General features: G+C 46.1%; 1 protein-coding gene across 1 annotated transcript in view; it reads left to right on the top strand.

The window, feature by feature from the left end:
• Positions 1–19,780, top strand: part of ADAMTS7 (ADAM metallopeptidase with thrombospondin type 1 motif 7) — a 752,931-nt gene that overhangs the window by 324,961 nt on the left and 408,190 nt on the right. The window contains exon 7 of the mRNA XM_069624204.1: positions 541–690. Coding sequence (XP_069480305.1) covers positions 541–690 — 150 coding nt within the window. The remainder of the gene's footprint in view (positions 1–540; positions 691–19,780) is intronic.

The following is a 19,780-nucleotide window of genomic DNA, read 5'->3' as shown; positions in this document are numbered from 1 at the left end:
CACACAAAACCTTCCATTCATTGTACCTAACAACTCACTGACCCACCCAAACTAAGCACACTTAAACCACCCACTCACTTAAACTGTCAGCAACCCATGCACTCACCCACGTACTCATCCATTCAGTTCATGGACAGTTAATTAGGGTCAGTTATGGAGCACTTCTTAATCACTGGTAATTTCTCTGGCTAGGATTGCATTTCATCATCTTTTATCTCATCTCTGCATAAAGGCAAACCCTAACTGCTAGTCCATGTTGCATTAGTACAGGAAAACAAGCAATCCCTGACATGTTTCAGCGTTGTTAGGGCTCACCAGTAAGGTATCTGCGATTCCCTGAGTACAGTGAACAAAAGGAGCACATATGCATTCCCGCTACTTCTCGGGCTAGCAATACTACTGTAGAAACTGACCTCTTCTGTGAACATTTATGTTGTAAATACTGTTCTATATGCTGGTGCTGCCCTTAGCAATTTGTTTAGAATATTCTGGGTTTGAACAATGTGTAATATTTCTTTTTTTGTTTGATTCTGAATACAGAAGGGATATCTGTGCCGCCATGAACCGTCCCTGCGAGACCCTAGGACTGTCCCATGTGTCTGGCATGTGCCAGCCACACCGCAGCTGCAACATCAATGAGGACACCGGTCTACCGCTGGCATTCACCATTTCACATGAACTTGGCCACAGGTACGTTTACTTGTCTCTTTGGGAGCCCTGACCTGAGCTCACAACTATCAGAATGCAAGATGCACTCTGTGGCACCTTCACTCCATGTGTGTCTTGAGTTCTGCTCAGCGAGGAAAAACTGTCATTGTACAGGATTTGCAAACATTCTCGGAAATGGCTGGGGCCCCTAAACCCAGCCTTCACAGGTTTTCTCCCGTTACTATATTCTCTAAGAAAACAATGAAATATCACAGTCCACATGATGATAAGGAAAAGGAAGCTAAGCAACCTAATAAGCAAATGCACAGCCTCAGATTTCTATTTATTATTTTTTAATACATTACCATATCACCCTTTCGGAACAAATCCATATAATACACGTGTATCAAGCCCTGGCTGTCCACACATGCCTTCCCCACCAACACCTAACTTCTTGCCGTCATCTCCTTGTGGTCTTGAAGCGCATACGAAAGGCTTCTATCTTGTATGTGCACTGTATGAGCAACAAAGGCAGGTAGATACAAATGATAGTTGGCACACTCGGTGCTTGTGATGAGTTTATTTGTGTAATGTTACTCTTTTGGATGCGTTACTTATTTTTCATCTTAATGAAATTGCACAGTATTACTATGTGACTTCCTGTTCTTTTTCGAGCTGTGGATTGGCCTGTTAATATCCAGCAAGGCAAGTATTAATGATTGGCTGGAGGAAGAGGGATGGATTTGTTATCATTGGGCTAGGAAACTGACTCCAATTACTACTGGGTTGTGGGAATGTTGCCATGATGTCACTGGTTTGGAGGTCTAGGTAATTTCGTGCTGATTTGAGTGAGTCCAACATGATATCGCTGGTCTGCGGGTTAGGGTTTGTTAATCGCTAGTCTGTTGGAGAAGGACCTGTTATCAGCGGTTTTGTAAGTTTGGGGACACCCTCTTATCCATAGGTTATATGGAGTGGGGTTTCTTATCAATGATCTGGGGGTGCTGTTCTGCTATCACTGGTATTGGGGTTTGGGCATTCAATCAATGATTCTAGGGTCTGGCTCCTGTTATCAATGCTCTAGGCTAGTGTGAGCTTTTAACATCAGTCCACAATTTTAGTTGCTAATGGTCTGAGGAATCAGGCCTATTATGACGTGTCTGTACAAGTTGGACCCGTTACCACTGGTCTGTGGCAGTACTCCACACGCTTTTGGAGAGGTCTTGTGCAGAATGGCATGAAACACAAAGAAGACACAGGAGGTGATTGTCCCTAGGATTGAAGTAATCGTTCTTTCAGAAACTGTATTCGACTGCTGTAGCGCCTGCCTCTTTTGTCTGATAGTACAGCACATGCTTGCCCTTGCTCTGTCCAGAGTGGCTCCTAGAAAATGGATTCTCTGAGTTGGAGTGGCTGTCAATTTCATCAGATTGACTTCAAAGCCCATACCTGCCAGACATTTAACTCTTGTTGTGAAATCCTGCTGGGTCTTCTCTGGAGAATTCGATTTGATGTGCCAGTTATCCAGATATTAGTTATAAAAGATTTAAAAGATTGTTCCACTTTTCTCACGTAAGCAGCCACTGCTGCCATACACTTTGTTCATACCCTTGGAGCCGATTTGTGGCCTAAAGGGAGGACCTTGCACTGGTAGTGTTGGTTGTATACGAATTGACCAAATCACAATTGACCAAATCACAATTGACCTTCTGCACAGTTGGCCGAATTTTAAAGGTCAATTGGTACATATATACGGGGGAAACCCCTTGCAACCCCTCACTCAATCCAAAACCCCCAGCAACCCCTCACCCAAACCCCTTGACCCCTTGTATTATTTATAATACAAAACCAACCCAATATATATATAAAAACAAAAGGTCAATTGTGAAAAAGTTCAATTAGGACCATTAGAATTCGACCAATTAGGGCATTTGGTCAATTGTGCTCAGTCAATTTGGGTAATACCGTAGTGGTGGATCTGGACTGTAAACAGCTGTAAGATCCAGTGCTTTTCCGTTACCTTGAAATGCACACACCCAGTCAAATATTTTCAGGTGCATGAATATTTGATAAGAATCTAGCTAGGGATGGGCAAACTGGATAAACAAAATGTTCAAACCTATCCAAACAACAGGGGTTTGACTCGGCTTGAGGATTCAAACCATTTGGAGATGAGGCTCTTAATGCTTTAAAAACTTCAAACCGGAATTGGTGCTACTCATATAGATACAGGGGTCAAGTCCTAAAAATTAAAGTGGGGGGACTCATCAACAAACGCAATGGCATGTGACGTGGCCAGAAATTAGCATATCAAGGTGAAATATGCACTTTTCATTAAATTGGCTTTTCATAACCACCCAAATCTCCTTATTTGCCTAAATGCGCAAATGGGGTTAAAAAGAACATTTGAATGGGCAGACCTGTGATACGCACATTCACGCGCCGTTTGAGAATAGAGAAAACACTTGTTTTTGGTACAATTGATAAGATGCTCCAGAACATTTTATTACTTGCGCCAGAAATGGACTGGCCAGCCCCCATAGATAAGCTAGTGTAAGTAGCACACTGAATCCAAATCCTTATAGTGGCCTTCTTGGGTCCGAAAGACAGCCTTCCACTTTTCCCTGGGGTAAATCCTTAACTTATGTTTGGCCCTACAAAGTTTGAGCTTGGTATAGATCTATGATTCCAGAACTTGATCCATAAGGGTCTGAATAAGTGGAAGTGGGTATCTGTTCTTAATGATAATGCCACCGATCGGCGGTAGTCCACACAGGGTCTCAGTTCAGTGCAATCTTTCCTGGGGATAGAAAAGAAAAGTGCTCTGTAAGGGAGGCATGGTATCACAAGTAGACACAGACAAAAGATTGTCAAGTTCAAAAACCTTTATTGTAACTTGAAAGGGGGGTTTGAAAAACTCCTAGCTTGCCCTATAGCTAACAATGGGAGTACTCTCAACCATCAAAGTAAAAGAAAAACACAGTCCTAGTCATTTGTCAGTCAAAACAAAATGGCCTATACTAAAAAACCTATTGCCTGCGCTTACTTTACTACACTAAATCTGTGCAGGGAAAGATGCATATGTTATGGAAAAATCAGTGTTCAAAACAATATGTCAAGGTAACTCAGCAAAACTCCCTTCCCCATGTTTTTATCACGGGATAAGGAGTCACACTCGGGTCTTAGAACACCCTCTGGCTTTGGACACAAGAATGCAGTGCAGGACACGGACCAGGGCCTTCCATGAAAAAAGTCTCTTGGTTGCACAGTCTTTTGTTCGCACAAAGTTTCTTATTCGCAGGATGTCTTGAGTTCATTCAACAAAACAAAAGCTCCTTTCCTCCAGGATTCACATAGTTCACAAACCTCAGGCTTTATAGTTCACATAGGTGTACCTCTGTTGGGCTTGGACCTTCCGATCATACTTTCTCACAATTCGCTACAAGTCACCCTCTGTCGGGCTCAGACCTTCCAAATCACAATTTCTCACAGTTTGCTTCAGGTCTCCCTCGGTCATGCTTGGATCCTCCAAATCACAATTGTTCACAGTTCGCTTAGCTCATCAAAGACTTTCAAATGTGCAAGGGGTTTTAGAATACCTCTGCATGACCACTTCGATTACATTTCACTTTTCGTATTAATTTTTCCACTGATGTCGGAGACATTTGTCATTCATGGGTTTCTCAGCTTTTTACTTTTCTGCTTGCAAAACTATGCACATTTAAACAGAGACCTTTGATTGGGCACTTCTGCTATGCCGGACCACTCTGTTATCTCGTATCATGTCTCATTAGCTCGATTCACAGTGCAGCAATACTTTGGAGCTTACTCACATTTTACATTCACTTGCGTCTTCTCAATATACGTGAAACCTTTATTCGCGTAATACACAGTTGCAGCTGGAAAATGTTATCGTCAACACAGACCGGCCTTTGCAGCTTTCTTTAACTCATCAGCTTTTCTGGTTTCTGTGCTCGCGTTTTTGATCTAGGAGTCAAGGTTGATACCAAAGCTGCTGGTTCACCTCCCCAACTCAGTCACTCACCCGGGAGGGCTGCTGGTATCTTTTGCACACAATGCCAGATTCACGGTTCTCTTTCGTCAGGGTCACTTGAGCAGCCTTCAAGATTCTTTGGAGGTAACGATCATTCGCCGGCATGCCCAAGGTCTCTCCACTCCTTGATTCTGCTTCTCGTCCTGCCGTCCTGCTCCACCTGATTCACTGATGCCCTAGAAGAACTGCTCCTTCTCGTGCCTTGCCTTGCTCAGGGTGTGTCCCTGTGCTCCACCTTTTATCCGTGAGGGGAAAGTCAATATGTATCAGGTGTATGCAAATGTGGTCAATTGTCTGACTCTGCCTGACCGTACTAATGGGACATATCCGGTGTAATGTTTGAGGGTTAGTCTTTCTTCGCCAGACCTCCTCTTCCTCGGCTCAGTGTTTGTGCAGGAAAGCAGGAAGGGGAGTTGGAAAATCTGAAATATCCTAAAAAATAGGATGGGGTAAAGGTGTTGAAAAGGGAGAGATACTGTGTCTCACCATTGCATATCTCACCCCCACACCCTGAGAACCCCTCACCCAGGTGATCCTCCCGCACTGGTCCACCTTCAGGGTCTGGATCCAAAGGCGATGGCAGTGCCCTGGCCACCTGAGCAAAAGATCCTCGTGGACTAGACAGTGAGACACCCTCTGGTTTCTCTCATGCCCTTCCCCTATGCGATGTTGACGCATCTGTTTCACAAGGGAACCTAGAAAGGAAGTCAATATTCCCTTGATCTTTACCTTTACGTTGCTCCACGGTGAAACAGTAGGGTTGTATGTCCAAGAACCATTGCATGACTCGAGGGTTAGACTCTTTCCTCTGATTTATTCATACTAAAGATGTGTGGTCAGTGACAAGTGTACATTTTCTCCCCAATAGGTAGTATCAAAGATGGAGGACTGGCCATTTGATGGCCAGGCCTCTAATACAGAATAAATATTTTCCCTGGGAAATAGTTTACGACTAGCAAATACGATGGGATGTTCTAGACCATCATGTACCTGGGATAATACTGCTCCTAATCCTGTCAAGGAGGTATCGGCCTGTAATATAAATTCTTTGGAGAAGTCTGCCACTTTTAGTATGGGGTTCTGGCATGGGGTCTGTTTTAGATTGTTATAACAGATATCGTCTTCTTTAGTCCAGCAAACTTTCTGAGGCTCTGCCTTTTTTAGTTTGTCATTAAGCCTTGATGTTTTGTCAGAGAACCTTGAGATAAACCTATGATAGCATCCAATCAAACCCTAGAATGCCCGAAGATCTCTCTTGGTCTTGGGTGTTGGAGCGTCTAGAACAGCTCTTACCTTTCCCAACAAAGAAGCCCAGATATTTCACTGCTGATTGAGCTAATTTGCATTTCTTTGGGTTGGCAGTCAGTCTGGCTTGTCGGAGTGCCCTCATAATAGTGTAAAGATGGGTGAGATGGTCTTCCCATGTTTTGCTCTATATGGCGATATCGTCAGTCTAGGCCCCACAGAAATTCGGTGTTGGGTTGGAGTATCCTATCCATAAGCCATTGAAAAGTTCCTGGAGCCCCATGTAGGCCCGAAAGGGAGGCCTTTAATTTGAAATAGCCCTATTGGCGTCAAGAAGCTGTATTTTCCTCATCAGTTCTATGTACCGGGACCTGCCAATATCCCTTTGTTAAATCCAGGGTTGACAAAAATGCTGCACTTCCCAGCTTATCTATCAAATCACTGATACGAGGCATGGGATAGGCGTCAAGGCGAAGATGGCGTTCACCTGCCTGAAATCTATGCAAAACCGCCAGTATCGGTCATGTTTGATTAAAAAAAACGATAAGGGAGAACCACAGGTTTGAAAGAGGGCTTAATGACATTGGCTTTTAGCATATTCCCAACCACTATTTTCTTTCGTGGCTCTGGGAGTCTGTATGGTTTTAAATGTAGTACCTTCCCTTTTTGAGTCCTGATGTAGTGATAAGTACCCTGTACCCTTCCAGGTTTTTCACTAAATACGTCAGGGAAAGTACTAACAAGGTTATTTAAATCTCTCTATCCTTAGATATATCTTGTGGAATTAGGTCTATATTATCCATCTCTTCAGGTACCAGACACGATAATATGTAAGAGTTGGAGGCATCTGGGTTTTCTTTCCACTCCTTTAGGAGATTTGGATTATACAACTGGGTTTTATCAGGTTGGGCTTTAGGTACAGGTTTCTGTTTTTTTCTAGTATTTCATTGGGCCTGTGGCTTTTTGATACAAGTTTATTTTCAGAGGTGGGTTAAAGGACTAACATTTTCTGACCTACTGATGTAAGGTTCACTCTCTCATCATAGGCCTGTTTTTGTTGGGCTTGAGCTTTTTCCATATGAGTATGAGTTCTACCTAGCTTTGTGTGTTCTCGCAATCGGGTAGCTGTCTGTGACAAGGGTATTGGGGCTTTTTCTCTTTCTTCTCATGTCTCTCTGAGCATGTCGAAGACATCTCTCAGCTCCCTACCGTACAGTAATTCGAAGGGGGAGAATTTCGGTAGATGCTTGAGGGGTTTTTCTCAGTATATGTGTAACCTTCATTCTCCTGATACACTGTTGCCGCGTGCACATTTTATCTTCAACACAGACCGGCCTTTCACAGCTTTCTTTAACTCACCGGTTGTGCTGGTTTCTGTGCTCGCGTTTTTGATCTAGGATCCAAGGTTGATACCAAAGCTGCTGCTTCACCTCCCCAACTCTGTCGCTTGCCCACAAGGGCTGCTCGTATCTTTCGCACACAATGACGGATTCACGGTTCTCTTTTGTCGGTGTCACTTGTGCAGCCTTCAAGATTCTTTGAAGGTAACGATCGTTCGCCGGGACTCCCAAGGTTTCTCCACTCCTTGATTCTGCTTCTCGGCCTGGTGTCCTGCTCCACCTGCTTCGCTGCTGCCCCGGAAAGAAGTGCTCCTTCCTGTGCCTTGTCTTGCTCAGAGTGTGTCCCTGTACTCCACTTTCTATCTGTCAATAGGCATCAGGTGCATGCAATTGTGGTCAATTGCCTGACTCTGCCTGTCCGTACTAACATGACATATCTGGTGTAATGTTTGAGTGTTAGTCTTTCTTCGCTCAGACCTCCTCTTCCTCGGTTCAGTGTTTGTGCAAGAAGTGGGGGGGGGGAGTTGGAAAATCATAACATCCTGAAAAATAGCATGGGGTAAAGGTGTTGAAAAGGGTGGGATACTGCGTCTCACCATTGGGTATCTCACCCCCAGTCCCCAAGGACCCCTCACTTAGGTGATCCTCCCACACTGGTCCACCCCCAGGGTCTGGATCCAAAGGCGATGGCCGTGCCCTGGCCACCTGAGCAAGAGACCCTCGGGGACTAGACGCTCAGACACCCTCTGGTTTCTCTTTGCTACCACAAGTGACTTAGAATGTCTTATAAAGCATTTTGCACAATTGTCTTTTATGTACTTGTTGAGTACCGCTGTTTCTCTTGTGCTTAATGAATACCTTCTGCTGGTATCCACTGAATTTGGCAGTAATATGGCCTCTCAGGGTTAGCTCCTTTAGGATCTAACAAGTTTTACAAATCTTTGTATTCTTCTGGGAGTCCCTCGTTGCTGGCTGCTGTTCCAGTCCTCGGGCAGACATATCTCTCTTTGTATGTGGTAGTGAGGGAGCTTCCAGGATTGACTCCACATGGCAAGATTTAGAAAAGTTATCATATTTGAAACAGAGGATGCACCAGAGCCCAATCCATCTAGGGGTTCTTAAGTTATAATCAAGACATTTCCAAAAGGATTAGGAAATAATGGGGTATCTATTATGTCAAAGACTAGTTTTTCATGATGATACACATGTCAAAAGATCTCAATAGGATTTGAATGGATGCCTCGTAGTGTAATACCCAAATATATGTGATTTTCAGCATACGTGGGTAAATGGAAAAACAAACAATCTGCGGTGGGTGTTTCTGTCTTGGGTCCGTCAATCCTCCATGCTTTACTGATAACCCCTGGCTTTCCTATGTCAGTTTTTGTGCTGGCATGCATTTTCATGCCGGTGCAAATTCTGGGGATCCCTATGGAGGCTGCCAGTTTTATGCGCTGTGATGAATATGGCCAATTCGTCCCTTCTCTCCATAGGGGAGCCAGCCCCTTTGAGGTTAGGGAGGTGAGCCCGCTCAGCAAGACCCTCGCTAGGGGTCTGGGCAAGTGGGACCTCACTGTGAGTGACTCCTGTCTCGGGGACATGGACTCCCATTCCGATAAGGAACTGCCAATCCAGCTTACATTATCTGCCTATATGGGAATCAGAAAGTCGGTTGTTACTTATCTTTGGGTAACTGACATTTCTTCATTCTCTTTGACTTCAGGTAATGTTGGATCTCACCTGTACTCCAAAGTCAAAGAAGAACAAAACACCCCTTTTGTTTCTGATTATGTGCATAAAACCACAAGAAACGTGTAACTAAGATGAGAGAATCCTACTCAGAGGCGAGCCTCTGATGGGAGGACGTTCAGGAGGGCTGGAGCCACGCTAGACTGCTGAGTTAGCTGTAGTGTGGAGAGTGAACTGGACGCTCGCAATATGCTAGGAAGCTGGTATCCTGGCCAGCAGCGAGGCCGGGGTCAAGAAGGAGTCGGGACGGTAGAGCAACCATCTTGCCTAGTGGTGCAACCACACAGAAGCCGTGGTGGGCCTTGGGCCCGGTAACCAACGCTGAGACCAGACTGAAGAGGTGAGAGCAAATCCCTGCGCTACACTAGAGCAGTGCATTAGTTGCCGAGCTGAGCAGCGGAAAGGAAGCAAACTCTCCCAAAAAGGTAACACTGTGGAGAGAGGCGACTAGTGAGTATCCAGGCTGGGAAAGCCACATAGGTTTCGGAAACCAGCAAAACCCAAATAGAGATAAAGCAAGAGTATCCGAAGGTTTTGGGGAGCATTGGGAAATTGAAAGACATTGACACACCAGGCTGGAGAAGCCAAAAGGGTTACGGTATCCCGGAAAACCCGACCGGGCAGACGCCATATTGAACCCTACTAAAGCAAGCCTGATAGAGGGCCAGAGTAGTTTGGGGAGTCCTAGAAACAAGATCCTATTTACGATTACAGCATGCCATGACGCAAGAAAATAGAGATAGCTGGAATATCCCTGAGTGCTCTCTTATAGAAGCTAACCTGTTGGAAGGGGAAATTACGGAAAAGCAATCCCTCTGTTATACCAGACAATAACTAATTTTACCTCAAAACCATTGACCAAACTTAAAGATAAGCAGGAGGCAAACGTTGGGACATTGGAAGAAGAGGACTGGATAGAGGCCCTTATCTCACCAAGGGAAGCATGCATAACCTGTATATTGCCCATTGTCCAATATAAGGTATTGTACCGAGTATACTATACGAGAGATAGGCTACACCGCATGGGGAGAGCAATGGATCCACTCTGTTTGAGAGGCAAGAAAGTCATTGGCAGTTTTATCCACATGATTTGGGAATGCGCTGGTATACAACCTTTCTGGAGGTCGATTAGGGACTTGGTGTCCAGGGTCATTGGGTCCCCAGTGCCAAACTGTCCCAAATTAGGATTCCTACACATTTGGGGTGGCACAGGCTTCAACTCGAAAGAAAGGAGCTTCATTATGATGGCTCTGATGCTAGGCAAAAGGGTCCTTGCGGCGGGCTGGGCAGTCCTATCGCGCCAAGCACCGCCGCTGGACTTGGGAGACGGTTGGCCCACATGGGAGACAGACGCCCAAGGTCAGGAACATCACCCACAGCCGTTCTAGAGCTCTGGCTGGGCTTTGTTACAGCTTTCCCTCTGGGGAGGGATGGGGTCCCTGCCGGGACTCCTTGGGACCACCGCTGGACTTGTGGTTGGTCGACCAACATTGGAGAATGGTGCCCAAGCCCGGGGGCAGCACCCGCACCATCCTGGAGCTCTGGGCGAGTCGCGTTACAGCTTTTCCCTCCGGTAAGGAATGGTGACCCTGACAAGGCTCCCTGGGACTGCCGCTGGACTTGGGGACGGTCTACCCACATGGGAAACAGGCACCCAAAGCCAGGGACATCATCCCCAACCATCCTGGAGCACTGGCTAGGTTGCGTTAATGCTTTTCCCTCCAGCCAGGGATAGGGACCCTGCTGGGGTTCCCGGGGTTCCCTGTTTACTTTGGTGGCTGCGACAAGCGAGGCCCAAATCTGTGGTTTGTCCAGAAGGGCAAATCCCTCTTCCACAGGGCATTCGGTGTACCAGTGGTTTAGCCATTTCCCTTTGCGCCCATGTCACTGCACCCACACATCTGAGGTACGGTTTTCATCGGGACACCTGTGGGAACGTTGGAAGGTAGGACATGTGTTGTTGCACGCGTGTTTCAGTTGTTTTCTGGTGGAGAATGTCTCAAAATTGTGTTTTTCCCCTACATTTTGACTTTGCTGGGCATTCTGGGTAATAAATCGTAGCGTGACACATGCAAGTGAGACCTCTTTAGATTCCCACGGGTATCTTTTGAGAGAAGCATGTGGTTCCTTGTTTTCCATGGTGGCTGCGACATGCCAGGTCCATATCTGTGGATTGCCAGAAGGCCAAATCCAGTCTTCCCCATGGCGTTCGGTGTACCAGTGGTTTATCCTTTTCCCTTTGCGCCCAGGTCTGTGCACCCACACATGTGAGGTACCGTTTTCATTGGGACACCAATGGGAACGTGGGAAAGTAGACTGTGTTATTGGAGGCGTGTTTCTGTGGTTTCCTGGTCGCAAATATGTCAAAATTGTGGGTCTTTGGCTGCATTTTGTTTTTTTGCAGGGCATTCTGGGTAATACATTGTAGCACGACACATGCATATAAGACCTCTTTGGATTCCCACGGGTGTCTTCTTTTCAGAAATGCATGGGGTTCCCTATTTTCCCTGGTGGCTGCGACACCCCAGGCCCAAATCTGTGGGTTGTCCAGAATGGCAAAAACACTACATTTTGTTTCCCCGTCGTTAAGTGTACAAGTGGTTTAGCCTTTTACCTTTGCACCCAGGTCAGTGCACCCACACATGTGAGGTACCGTTTTCATCGGGACACTTGTGGGAATGTGGGAAGGTAGAACATTTGTTGTTGCACGTGTGTTTCGGTGGTTTCCTGGTGGCAAATGTCTCAAAATTGTAGATTTTCCCTACATTTTGGACTTTGCTTGGCATTATGGGTAATACATTGTAGCGTGACACACACAGTTGAGACCTCTTTGGATTCCCCCAGGTATCTTCTTTTCAGAAAAGCATGTGTTTCCTTGTTTTCCTTGGGGGCTGCAACACGCCAGGCCCATATCTGTGGGTTGCCAGAAGGCCAAATCCAGTCTTTCACAGGGCGTTTGGTATACCAGTCGTTTAACCTTTTCCCTTTGCGCCCAGGTCAGTGCAACCACATATGTGAGGTACCGTTTTCATTGGGACATGAATGGGAACATGGGAAGGTAGGACAGGTGTTGTTGGACATGTGTTTTGGTGGGTTCCTGCTTGCAAATATCTCAGAATTGTGGGGTTTTGCATATATTTTGTTTTTTACAGGGCATTCTGGGTAATAAATTGTACACGCAAGTGAGATCTCTTTGGATTCCCATAGGTGTTTTCTTTTCAGAAATGCATGTGTTTCCCTGTTTTCCTTGGTAACTGCAACACCTCAGGCCCAAATCTGTGGGTTGTCCTGAAGGCCAAAAACACTAAAAATATTGTCTCCCCAGGGCATTCAGTGTGCCAGTGGTTTGGCCTTTTCCCTTTGCGCTCAGGTCAGTGCACCCACACATGTGAGGTACCGTTTTCATGGGGACATTTGTGGGAACGTGGAAAGATAGGACATTGGCTGTTTCACGCATGTTTCGGTGGTTTCCTGGTGGCAAACGTTTCAAAACTGTGTTTTTTTTCTCCCCTACATTTTGGGGTTTGCTGGCCATACTAGGTAATAGATTGTAGTGCGACACATGCATGTGAGACCTCTTTGGATTCCCAGGGGTGTCTTCTGTTCAGAAATACATGGGGTTCATTGTTTTCCCTTGTGGCTGCAACACCCCAGGCCCAAATCTGCGGGTTATGAAGAAGGCCAAAAACACTATACATTTTGTTTCCCCAGGGCGTTCAGTGTACAAGTAGTTTAGCCTTTCCCTTTGCACCCAGGTCAGTCCACCCACACATTTGAGTTATCATTTTCATTGGGACACCTGTGGGAACATGAGAAGGTAGGACATGTGTAGTTGCATGCATGGTTTGGTTTTTTCCTGGTGGCAAATGTCTCAAAATGTTGCTTTTTTCCCTACATTTTGGACTTTGCAAGGCATTCTGGGTATTGAATTGTAGCGTGACGCATGATATGATATGATAGTTTATTTATATAGCGCCTATACACAATGGGCCTCATTACGACCCTGGCGGAGTGGGTTTACGCCAGCGGTATTCGCGGCGGACCCGTCCGCCCTACTACGAGTTCCCGTAGCGCCATGGAGCGTTTTCCGCCTGGTTTTTCCGGGCGGAGAAATCCATGGCGCTACGGGACCTTGTTGTTAATTACGCCACCGTATTTTATGGTGGCGTAATTAACGCCTTCCCCACTCCCATTATACCCTATGGGGCAAAAATGGGAATGGGGAAGGGTAAAATGGGGAATGGGGATTTACCGCCCCGCCAAGGTCGGAATGGGGCGGTAAATCCGCCAACCCCCATGGCGCTATCGGCAGCTTTCCGCCGTGCTCCATGGTGCATATTGCACCACGATTTCCGCCAGGGTCGTAATGAGGCCCAATGTGTTTCAAAGCGCTTCAAGGCAAGGGAGGGAACAAGAGAAAATACAATGACATTCTTGCAGGCCATGAACAGTAAGGATGTGAAATTAACTATCGTACTCGGCCTGACGACATTTCAGATAGTGCAAGAGCTAAAACATAGATAAGGGAGGGATAGGGAGAGTGGAAAGGAAATGGAAACAGACAGGCGACTGCCGTATTAGGCCTGATGACATTTCTGGTACAGTGGTACAATCAGAGAAAAACAAAAGGTGAGGGAGAGGGGTGCAGAAATGGAGGGGGGAACAAAACAAGCTACTATCGTACTAGTCCTGACGACATTTCAGATAGTGCTGGAGGGGCGGAGGGTGAGGATAAAAAACAAGTAAGGGGAGGAGAAGGAGACAGACGCGGTTGCTATCATAGTAGGTCAAGGAACAATTCTGGTAGAGTGCAAGTGAGACCTCTTTGGATTGCCACAAGTGTCTTCTTTTCAGAAATGCATGGGGTTCCCTGTTTTCCCTGGTGGCTTCAATACCGTAGAGCTAGGCCCAAATCTGTGGGTTATCCAGAAAGCCAAAAACACTACAAATATTATCTCCCCAGGGCGTTCGATGTACCAGTGGTTTAGCCTTTTCCCTTTGCGCCTAGGACACCTGTGGGAACGTGGGAATGTAGGACATGTGTTGTTGCACACGTGTTTCAGTGGTTTCCTGGTGGCAAATGTCTCAGAATTCTGGTTTGTCCCCAACATTTTGGACTTTTCTGTGCATTCTGGGTAAGAAATTGTAGCCTGACACACGACCTCTTTGGAATCCCACGGAAGTCTTCTTTTCAGAAAAGCATATGGTTCCCTGTTTTCCTTGGTGGCTGCATCACGCCAGGCCCAAATCTATAGGTTATCCAGCAGGTCAAATCCAGTCTTCCCCAGGGCGTTCAGTGTACCAGTTGTTTAGCCTTTTCCCTTTGCGCCCAGGTCTGTGCACCCACACATGTGAGGTACCATTTTGATGGGGACACATGTGGGAAGGTAGGCCATGTGTTGTTGCATGTGTTTTTCAGTGGTTTCCTGTTGGCAAATGTCTAAAAATTGTGGTTTCCCCACTACATTTTGGAATTTGCTGGGCATTCTGGGTAATAAATTGTATCGCAACACATGCAAGTGAGACCTAGTGGTTTCCTGTTGGCAAATGTCTAAAAATGGTGGTTTCCCCACTACATTTTGAAATTTGCTGGGCATTCTGGGTAATAAATTGTATCGCGACACATTCAAGTGAGACCTCTTTGGATCTCAGCAGTGTCTTCTTTTCAGAAATGCATGGGCTTCATTGTTTTCCTTGGTGGCTGCGACACCCTAGGCCCAAATCTGTGGGTTGTCCAGAAGGCCAAAAAAATTATACATTTTGTTTCCCCAGGGCATTCTGTGTACAAGTGGTTTAGCCTTTCCCTTTGCGCCCAGGTCAGTGCACCCACAAATGTGAGGTACCGTTTTCATCAGGACACCGGTGGGAACGTGTCAAGGTAGGACATGTGTTGTTGCAAGCATGTTTCAGTGGTTTCCTGTTTGCAAATGCCTCTAAATTTTGGACTTTGGTGGGCATTCTGGGTAATAAATAGTAGCGCGACACACGGAAGTGAGACCTCTTTCGATTCCCATGGGTGTCTTATTTTTTTCACAAATGCATGGGGTTCCCTGTTTTACTTGGTGGCTGCGATTAGCGAATGCTAAATCCGTGGGTAGTCCAGAAGACCAAATCCAGTCTTCCCCAGGGCGTTTGGTGCACCAGTGGTTTAGCCTTTTCCCTTTGCACCAAGGTCAGTGCACCCACACATGTGAGGTACCGTTATCATCGGGACACCTGTGGGAACGTGGGGTGGTACAACATGTGTTATTGCATGTGTGGTTCAGTGGTTTCCTGGTGGCAAATGTCTCAAAATTGTGGTTTATTGCCTACATTTTGGACTTTGCAGTGCATTCTGGGTAATAAATTGTAGCGCAACACACGCAAGTGAGACCACTTTGGATTCCCATGGTTGTCTTCATTTTTTCAGAAATGCATGGGGTTTCCTGTTTTCCGAGGTGGCTGCGACACGTCAGGCCCAAATCTGTGGGTTGTCCAGAAGGCTAAATCTAGTCTTCCTCACAGCGTTTAGTTTACCCGTGGTTTAGCCTTTTCCCTTTGTGCCCAGGTCAGTGCAAATACATATGTGAGATATAGTTTTCGTACAGACACCTGTGGGAATGTGGGAAGGTAGGACATGTGGTGGTGCACGTGTGTTTTGGTTTCCTGGTCGCAAATGTCTCAAAATTGGGACTTTGCAAGGCATTCTGGGTGATGAATTGTTGCTTGACACATGCAAGGGAGACCTCTTTGGATTCCCACATGTGTCTTCTTTTCGTAAGTGCATGGGGTTCCCTATTTAAGCGGCTGCAACCCCCATGCCAAATTGTGGTTGTTTGTTTGTTATGCCCAAATGAATGGGTTGTCGACAAGGCCAAATCCAGTCTTCCCCAGGGCGTTTGGTGTACCAGTGGTTTAGCCTTTTCGCTTTGCGACCAGGTGAGTGCACCCACACATGTGAGGTACCATTTTCATCAGGACACCTGTGGGAATATGGGAATGTAAGACGTGTTGTTTTCTCTTGGTTGTGTGAACGTTTTCATACATTTTCCTACTGCAGTTTGTTACAGAACCCTATCATTTCCCAAAGGTGTGTGTCCTACATTTAGTCGCTGCTTTAGGCACTGTACTCTTTTGTGACCTGCAGAAGTCCCCTATCCTTCAAGAGGTCTACCTGAGCTCTTTCAAAAAATGTTTGCTTGGCATTCTTCACCACATTAGTTTCCCTTATATTCAAACGCTAAGTACGTCACTTTAGGCCGTCATCTTAAAAATACTGTGTACCATGGCTTGGTTTTTGTCTCGTGGTAGTGCTTGTTTTGTGAAACCTTACGAAAAATGATGTGATTCCAAACTAGCAGAGTCGGGGGAATGTAGTGGTGCATTGCTTTTCTCAATATTCATGGAAACCATTGCCCAACTGGTGCAAACATATCCAGCACATACTTGTTGCCTGACTTGCGCAAATGACCCCTTCCTGAACTTGGTATTGTATCTACTTTTCAGAAATATATGCCTTTTTGTGTTCCCATTGAGCTTTCCTGCTCTCCTCTTCCATTCCTTGCAAACATGTCCTATTAAAAAAATAAAGGGGAAAAATCGCCTACCTCCCACAACAAATAAAATAATTTTTCTTTCCACTCAACCTGTTCTTGAAAGCTTGGAAAATGGCAAATTTAGAACCGCAAACGTTTTGTTCCTAGCTCGTATAAGAACATCAATGTACATAATTTTATAGGCATTTTCTGAAAAAACTCAACCTTTGGTAACTTTTTTGTAATTTTCTCACACACCCCCTACAGCAAACCACAAATCGTTGGTGGCCTTATGACCTCCTACATGTGGGAACAAAAGGGTGCAAATATGGCCAGGATATCACCTGTAACAAAAAGTTTACAAGGGATTGAATGCCGACATACCGAAATGTCCAAAAAAGGGCCCAGCACTGGGAGGGAAAGCCCTCGGCAGTTAAGGGGTTAAAGAAATCTCCCAGATGTCCTTGGTGTTTTATGGGTATAGAGGGAAAATTAATTTGTGCTCCAACTCTTGTTTATCTGGCTCCAGGGGTTTTCCCAGGGTTCCCCCTGCTCCTCTGACCTGATCCATGGTTAAATAGCAAGGTGGTTGGTTTAAGCTGTCTTTATCTATTGTACATTCTTCTGTGATTAAAAGAGCATGGTTTCTCCTGTATATAAACAGTATCTGTTAAACTGGTATGATCTGTTGATTCTCTTTTTTCCAAGGGCCCCAAAGGATGATGAGTAGACCCCTTAAAACTGGATCGTCAAAAGGGTGTTCTGTAATTCCACCACTTTGTTGGCGGTGGCCAGGCTATCTGCCTGATCATTTGTCCTCTCCGTCTGTGGGGTCTTAAAGGATGTGGCTATATCTAGGATGGTTTGCTCCATTTTACCCTGCAGGGTCTTTGCAATCTGCTAGTACCCATTATCTGATCCTCCAGGCCTCTAGACAGGTGACGTAGTCCCTTCAGGATGAGAATGTCAAGGCCACTGTGGGTGTTCCCATATTTAACCTACTTAAGAGCCCCCCCCTGCCGCACTCAGGTAACCAAGAGAAGTGTAGGACTGCCAGATTCTGACCCCAGGAGTGAGGCTGCGAAAGGGTACTACTGGGATGGAGGGTCTTTGAAGAACAGAAGTGGGATGCCCGAAGATGAGATCTGGCATCCTCCTTTTCCTAATCCCGATATATCCTACCTCTCCTCTAGTGTCATAGGATATCATCACACATGTCCTACCCTACCTCAAGATCTTCTGTCGAACACTCACACTCGGAGGAAAGCAAGAGAATGTAAAACCCCTTTTTGTAACTATAACCCAGACTTAATCCTCCCATCACGTTAATGTTATAAACTACTGTGAGAACCAATCTGTTCCTTCCCTGTTAACCTCATTTACTAGGCACCAGAGTGAAAGACATGGTATGCCCCCTTCCTTGACAGTGACCTACTGTCATGGCCACTGGCCTGAAAACACAGACCCCGCACCATCAGGGAACGAGGGTAAGGGGGTAACACAACTTTTAATTGTCCCTTTGGGACAATAAAGCATAAAAGGCCCAGCTGGACTCAGTCCTGGCGCCTTTGGCGCCAGGCTCATGAACAAATATAAGCTGACACACTTTATTTGGTGCAAAAGTACTTTATTTCGCCTGCAGGAACTTCCATGTGCATTTATTTGGGCGTGGCTGCTGGGGAAAGCTGGAATGCATGTGCAGCATCCTTTAGGAGTGGCAGGGTGGGGCCGGTAAACCAAGGCTAATGGGTGTGGCCAGAGCTAGACTATATAAGTCCGCCCAGCCTTCATGCAAGCGCTTCGCGTTATTCTGCACTGATGGCAGCGTAACGCTCACCGCTGCCTGAGCACATCTTACCTTTGATTACAGCTACCAGCCTCAGCACTTACCTTGGGACCTGTTCTCGTCGGCACGCATCACTTCTGACTCTGGCATTCATCATCCATCTCCAGACCTCCAGAAAGCAGCACTTCAACCCTGACATCGCGGCACGTGGAGCAGTTCATCCGAAGAAGGGGTCTGCGAGAGAAAAAGATAAAGACAAGGTTAGAAATGACAAAGACATTACATTTAAGGTTGCGCTTTTGACAAATCTTCGCGCTCAACCTTAAACCAACACTCACCTGCTGTCGGAGCATCGTGGGTTCCTTTCTCTTCCATTTTGGCCTCGCTTCATGCACCGCAACTACTGCAGGGCTGCAATTTCACCTGTTGGAAGAAAGCAGAAGAGAGACATCATTAAAAGACACAGACAATAATCAGGAACTAACATCACAATATTTTAAAGCCATAAGACATTTACCATCAGGGGTGGCTAAGCTACAGCTGGTCTGGGCTGCCACGTACAATGAGCCAGTGAAGGAACTCGGTCCATCAAGAAGCGCCCCTGCAGTGAGAAGCAAGACGGAGAGCTCATCATCATTAATCAACAGGAGCCAATTGTCGCAGCCCATAGTTTATGTGCAGGGGAAGAAGCCTGACAAGGGTGATCCACTTCCAGCGAGGGCTGCAACCATGCCCCAATGACCCCGCAGAGACCAGATGAGCGTAACACCTACCCAACCTCCTGTCCACCTTCATAGAAAGTATTAAGACACACAATCTTCTTTTTCCCAAGTATCACTCAAGTGCTCTGACGAAGAAGAGGAAATCAAGAAGAGTACAGATTTTTTATGTGATACTACCATAGTGGTACTGGGACGAAGAAGATGCAGATAGAGACACATCAACATCTTTATAGGCCATGTCCCACTAACAAGGCCAGGCAGGGTCATGTAATTGAAATCAACCATGCCCACCTGCAGCCTGTCATGTCTTCAGGAGAGTTTAAAAGGAACACTAGCAATCAGCAAAGAGAGTGAGTTGGGAGGAGAGCAAAGGAGTCATGGCTGCCCAGGACCAGCTGGAAGAAACAGGGGCGCCAAGATGCTGAGTGTCTGTGTGAGGAAGCATCCATGAGAAGCGTGGCTAACGACCCATGTTTCCAGCAAAGAAGACAAGTCCAAAGAAGGGAGCCGGGAAGGATGCAGATCCCTTGTAGTTATGCGACCCCCCACAGATACAACGTTGCAGCCTGAACACATAAGACTGAAGACTCATCAGGTGAAATTGACAAATGTAATTACAAGGATACATAGTGGCAGAGTGGTCGCGTGTATGATTACACTTTCTTGAATGACTCTGAGTAAAGAAAGGAAGTGTCTGCAAAGAGGGGCGCTTTGTGCGGACA

The sequence above is a fragment of the Ambystoma mexicanum genome, chromosome 11 (genome assembly GCF_040938575.1).
Source record: "Ambystoma mexicanum isolate Mex_15411 chromosome 11, UKY_AmexF1_1, whole genome shotgun sequence".
Lineage (NCBI taxonomy): Eukaryota > Metazoa > Chordata > Amphibia > Caudata > Ambystomatidae > Ambystoma > Ambystoma mexicanum.
This window is presented reverse-complemented; position numbering and strand designations above follow the sequence as displayed.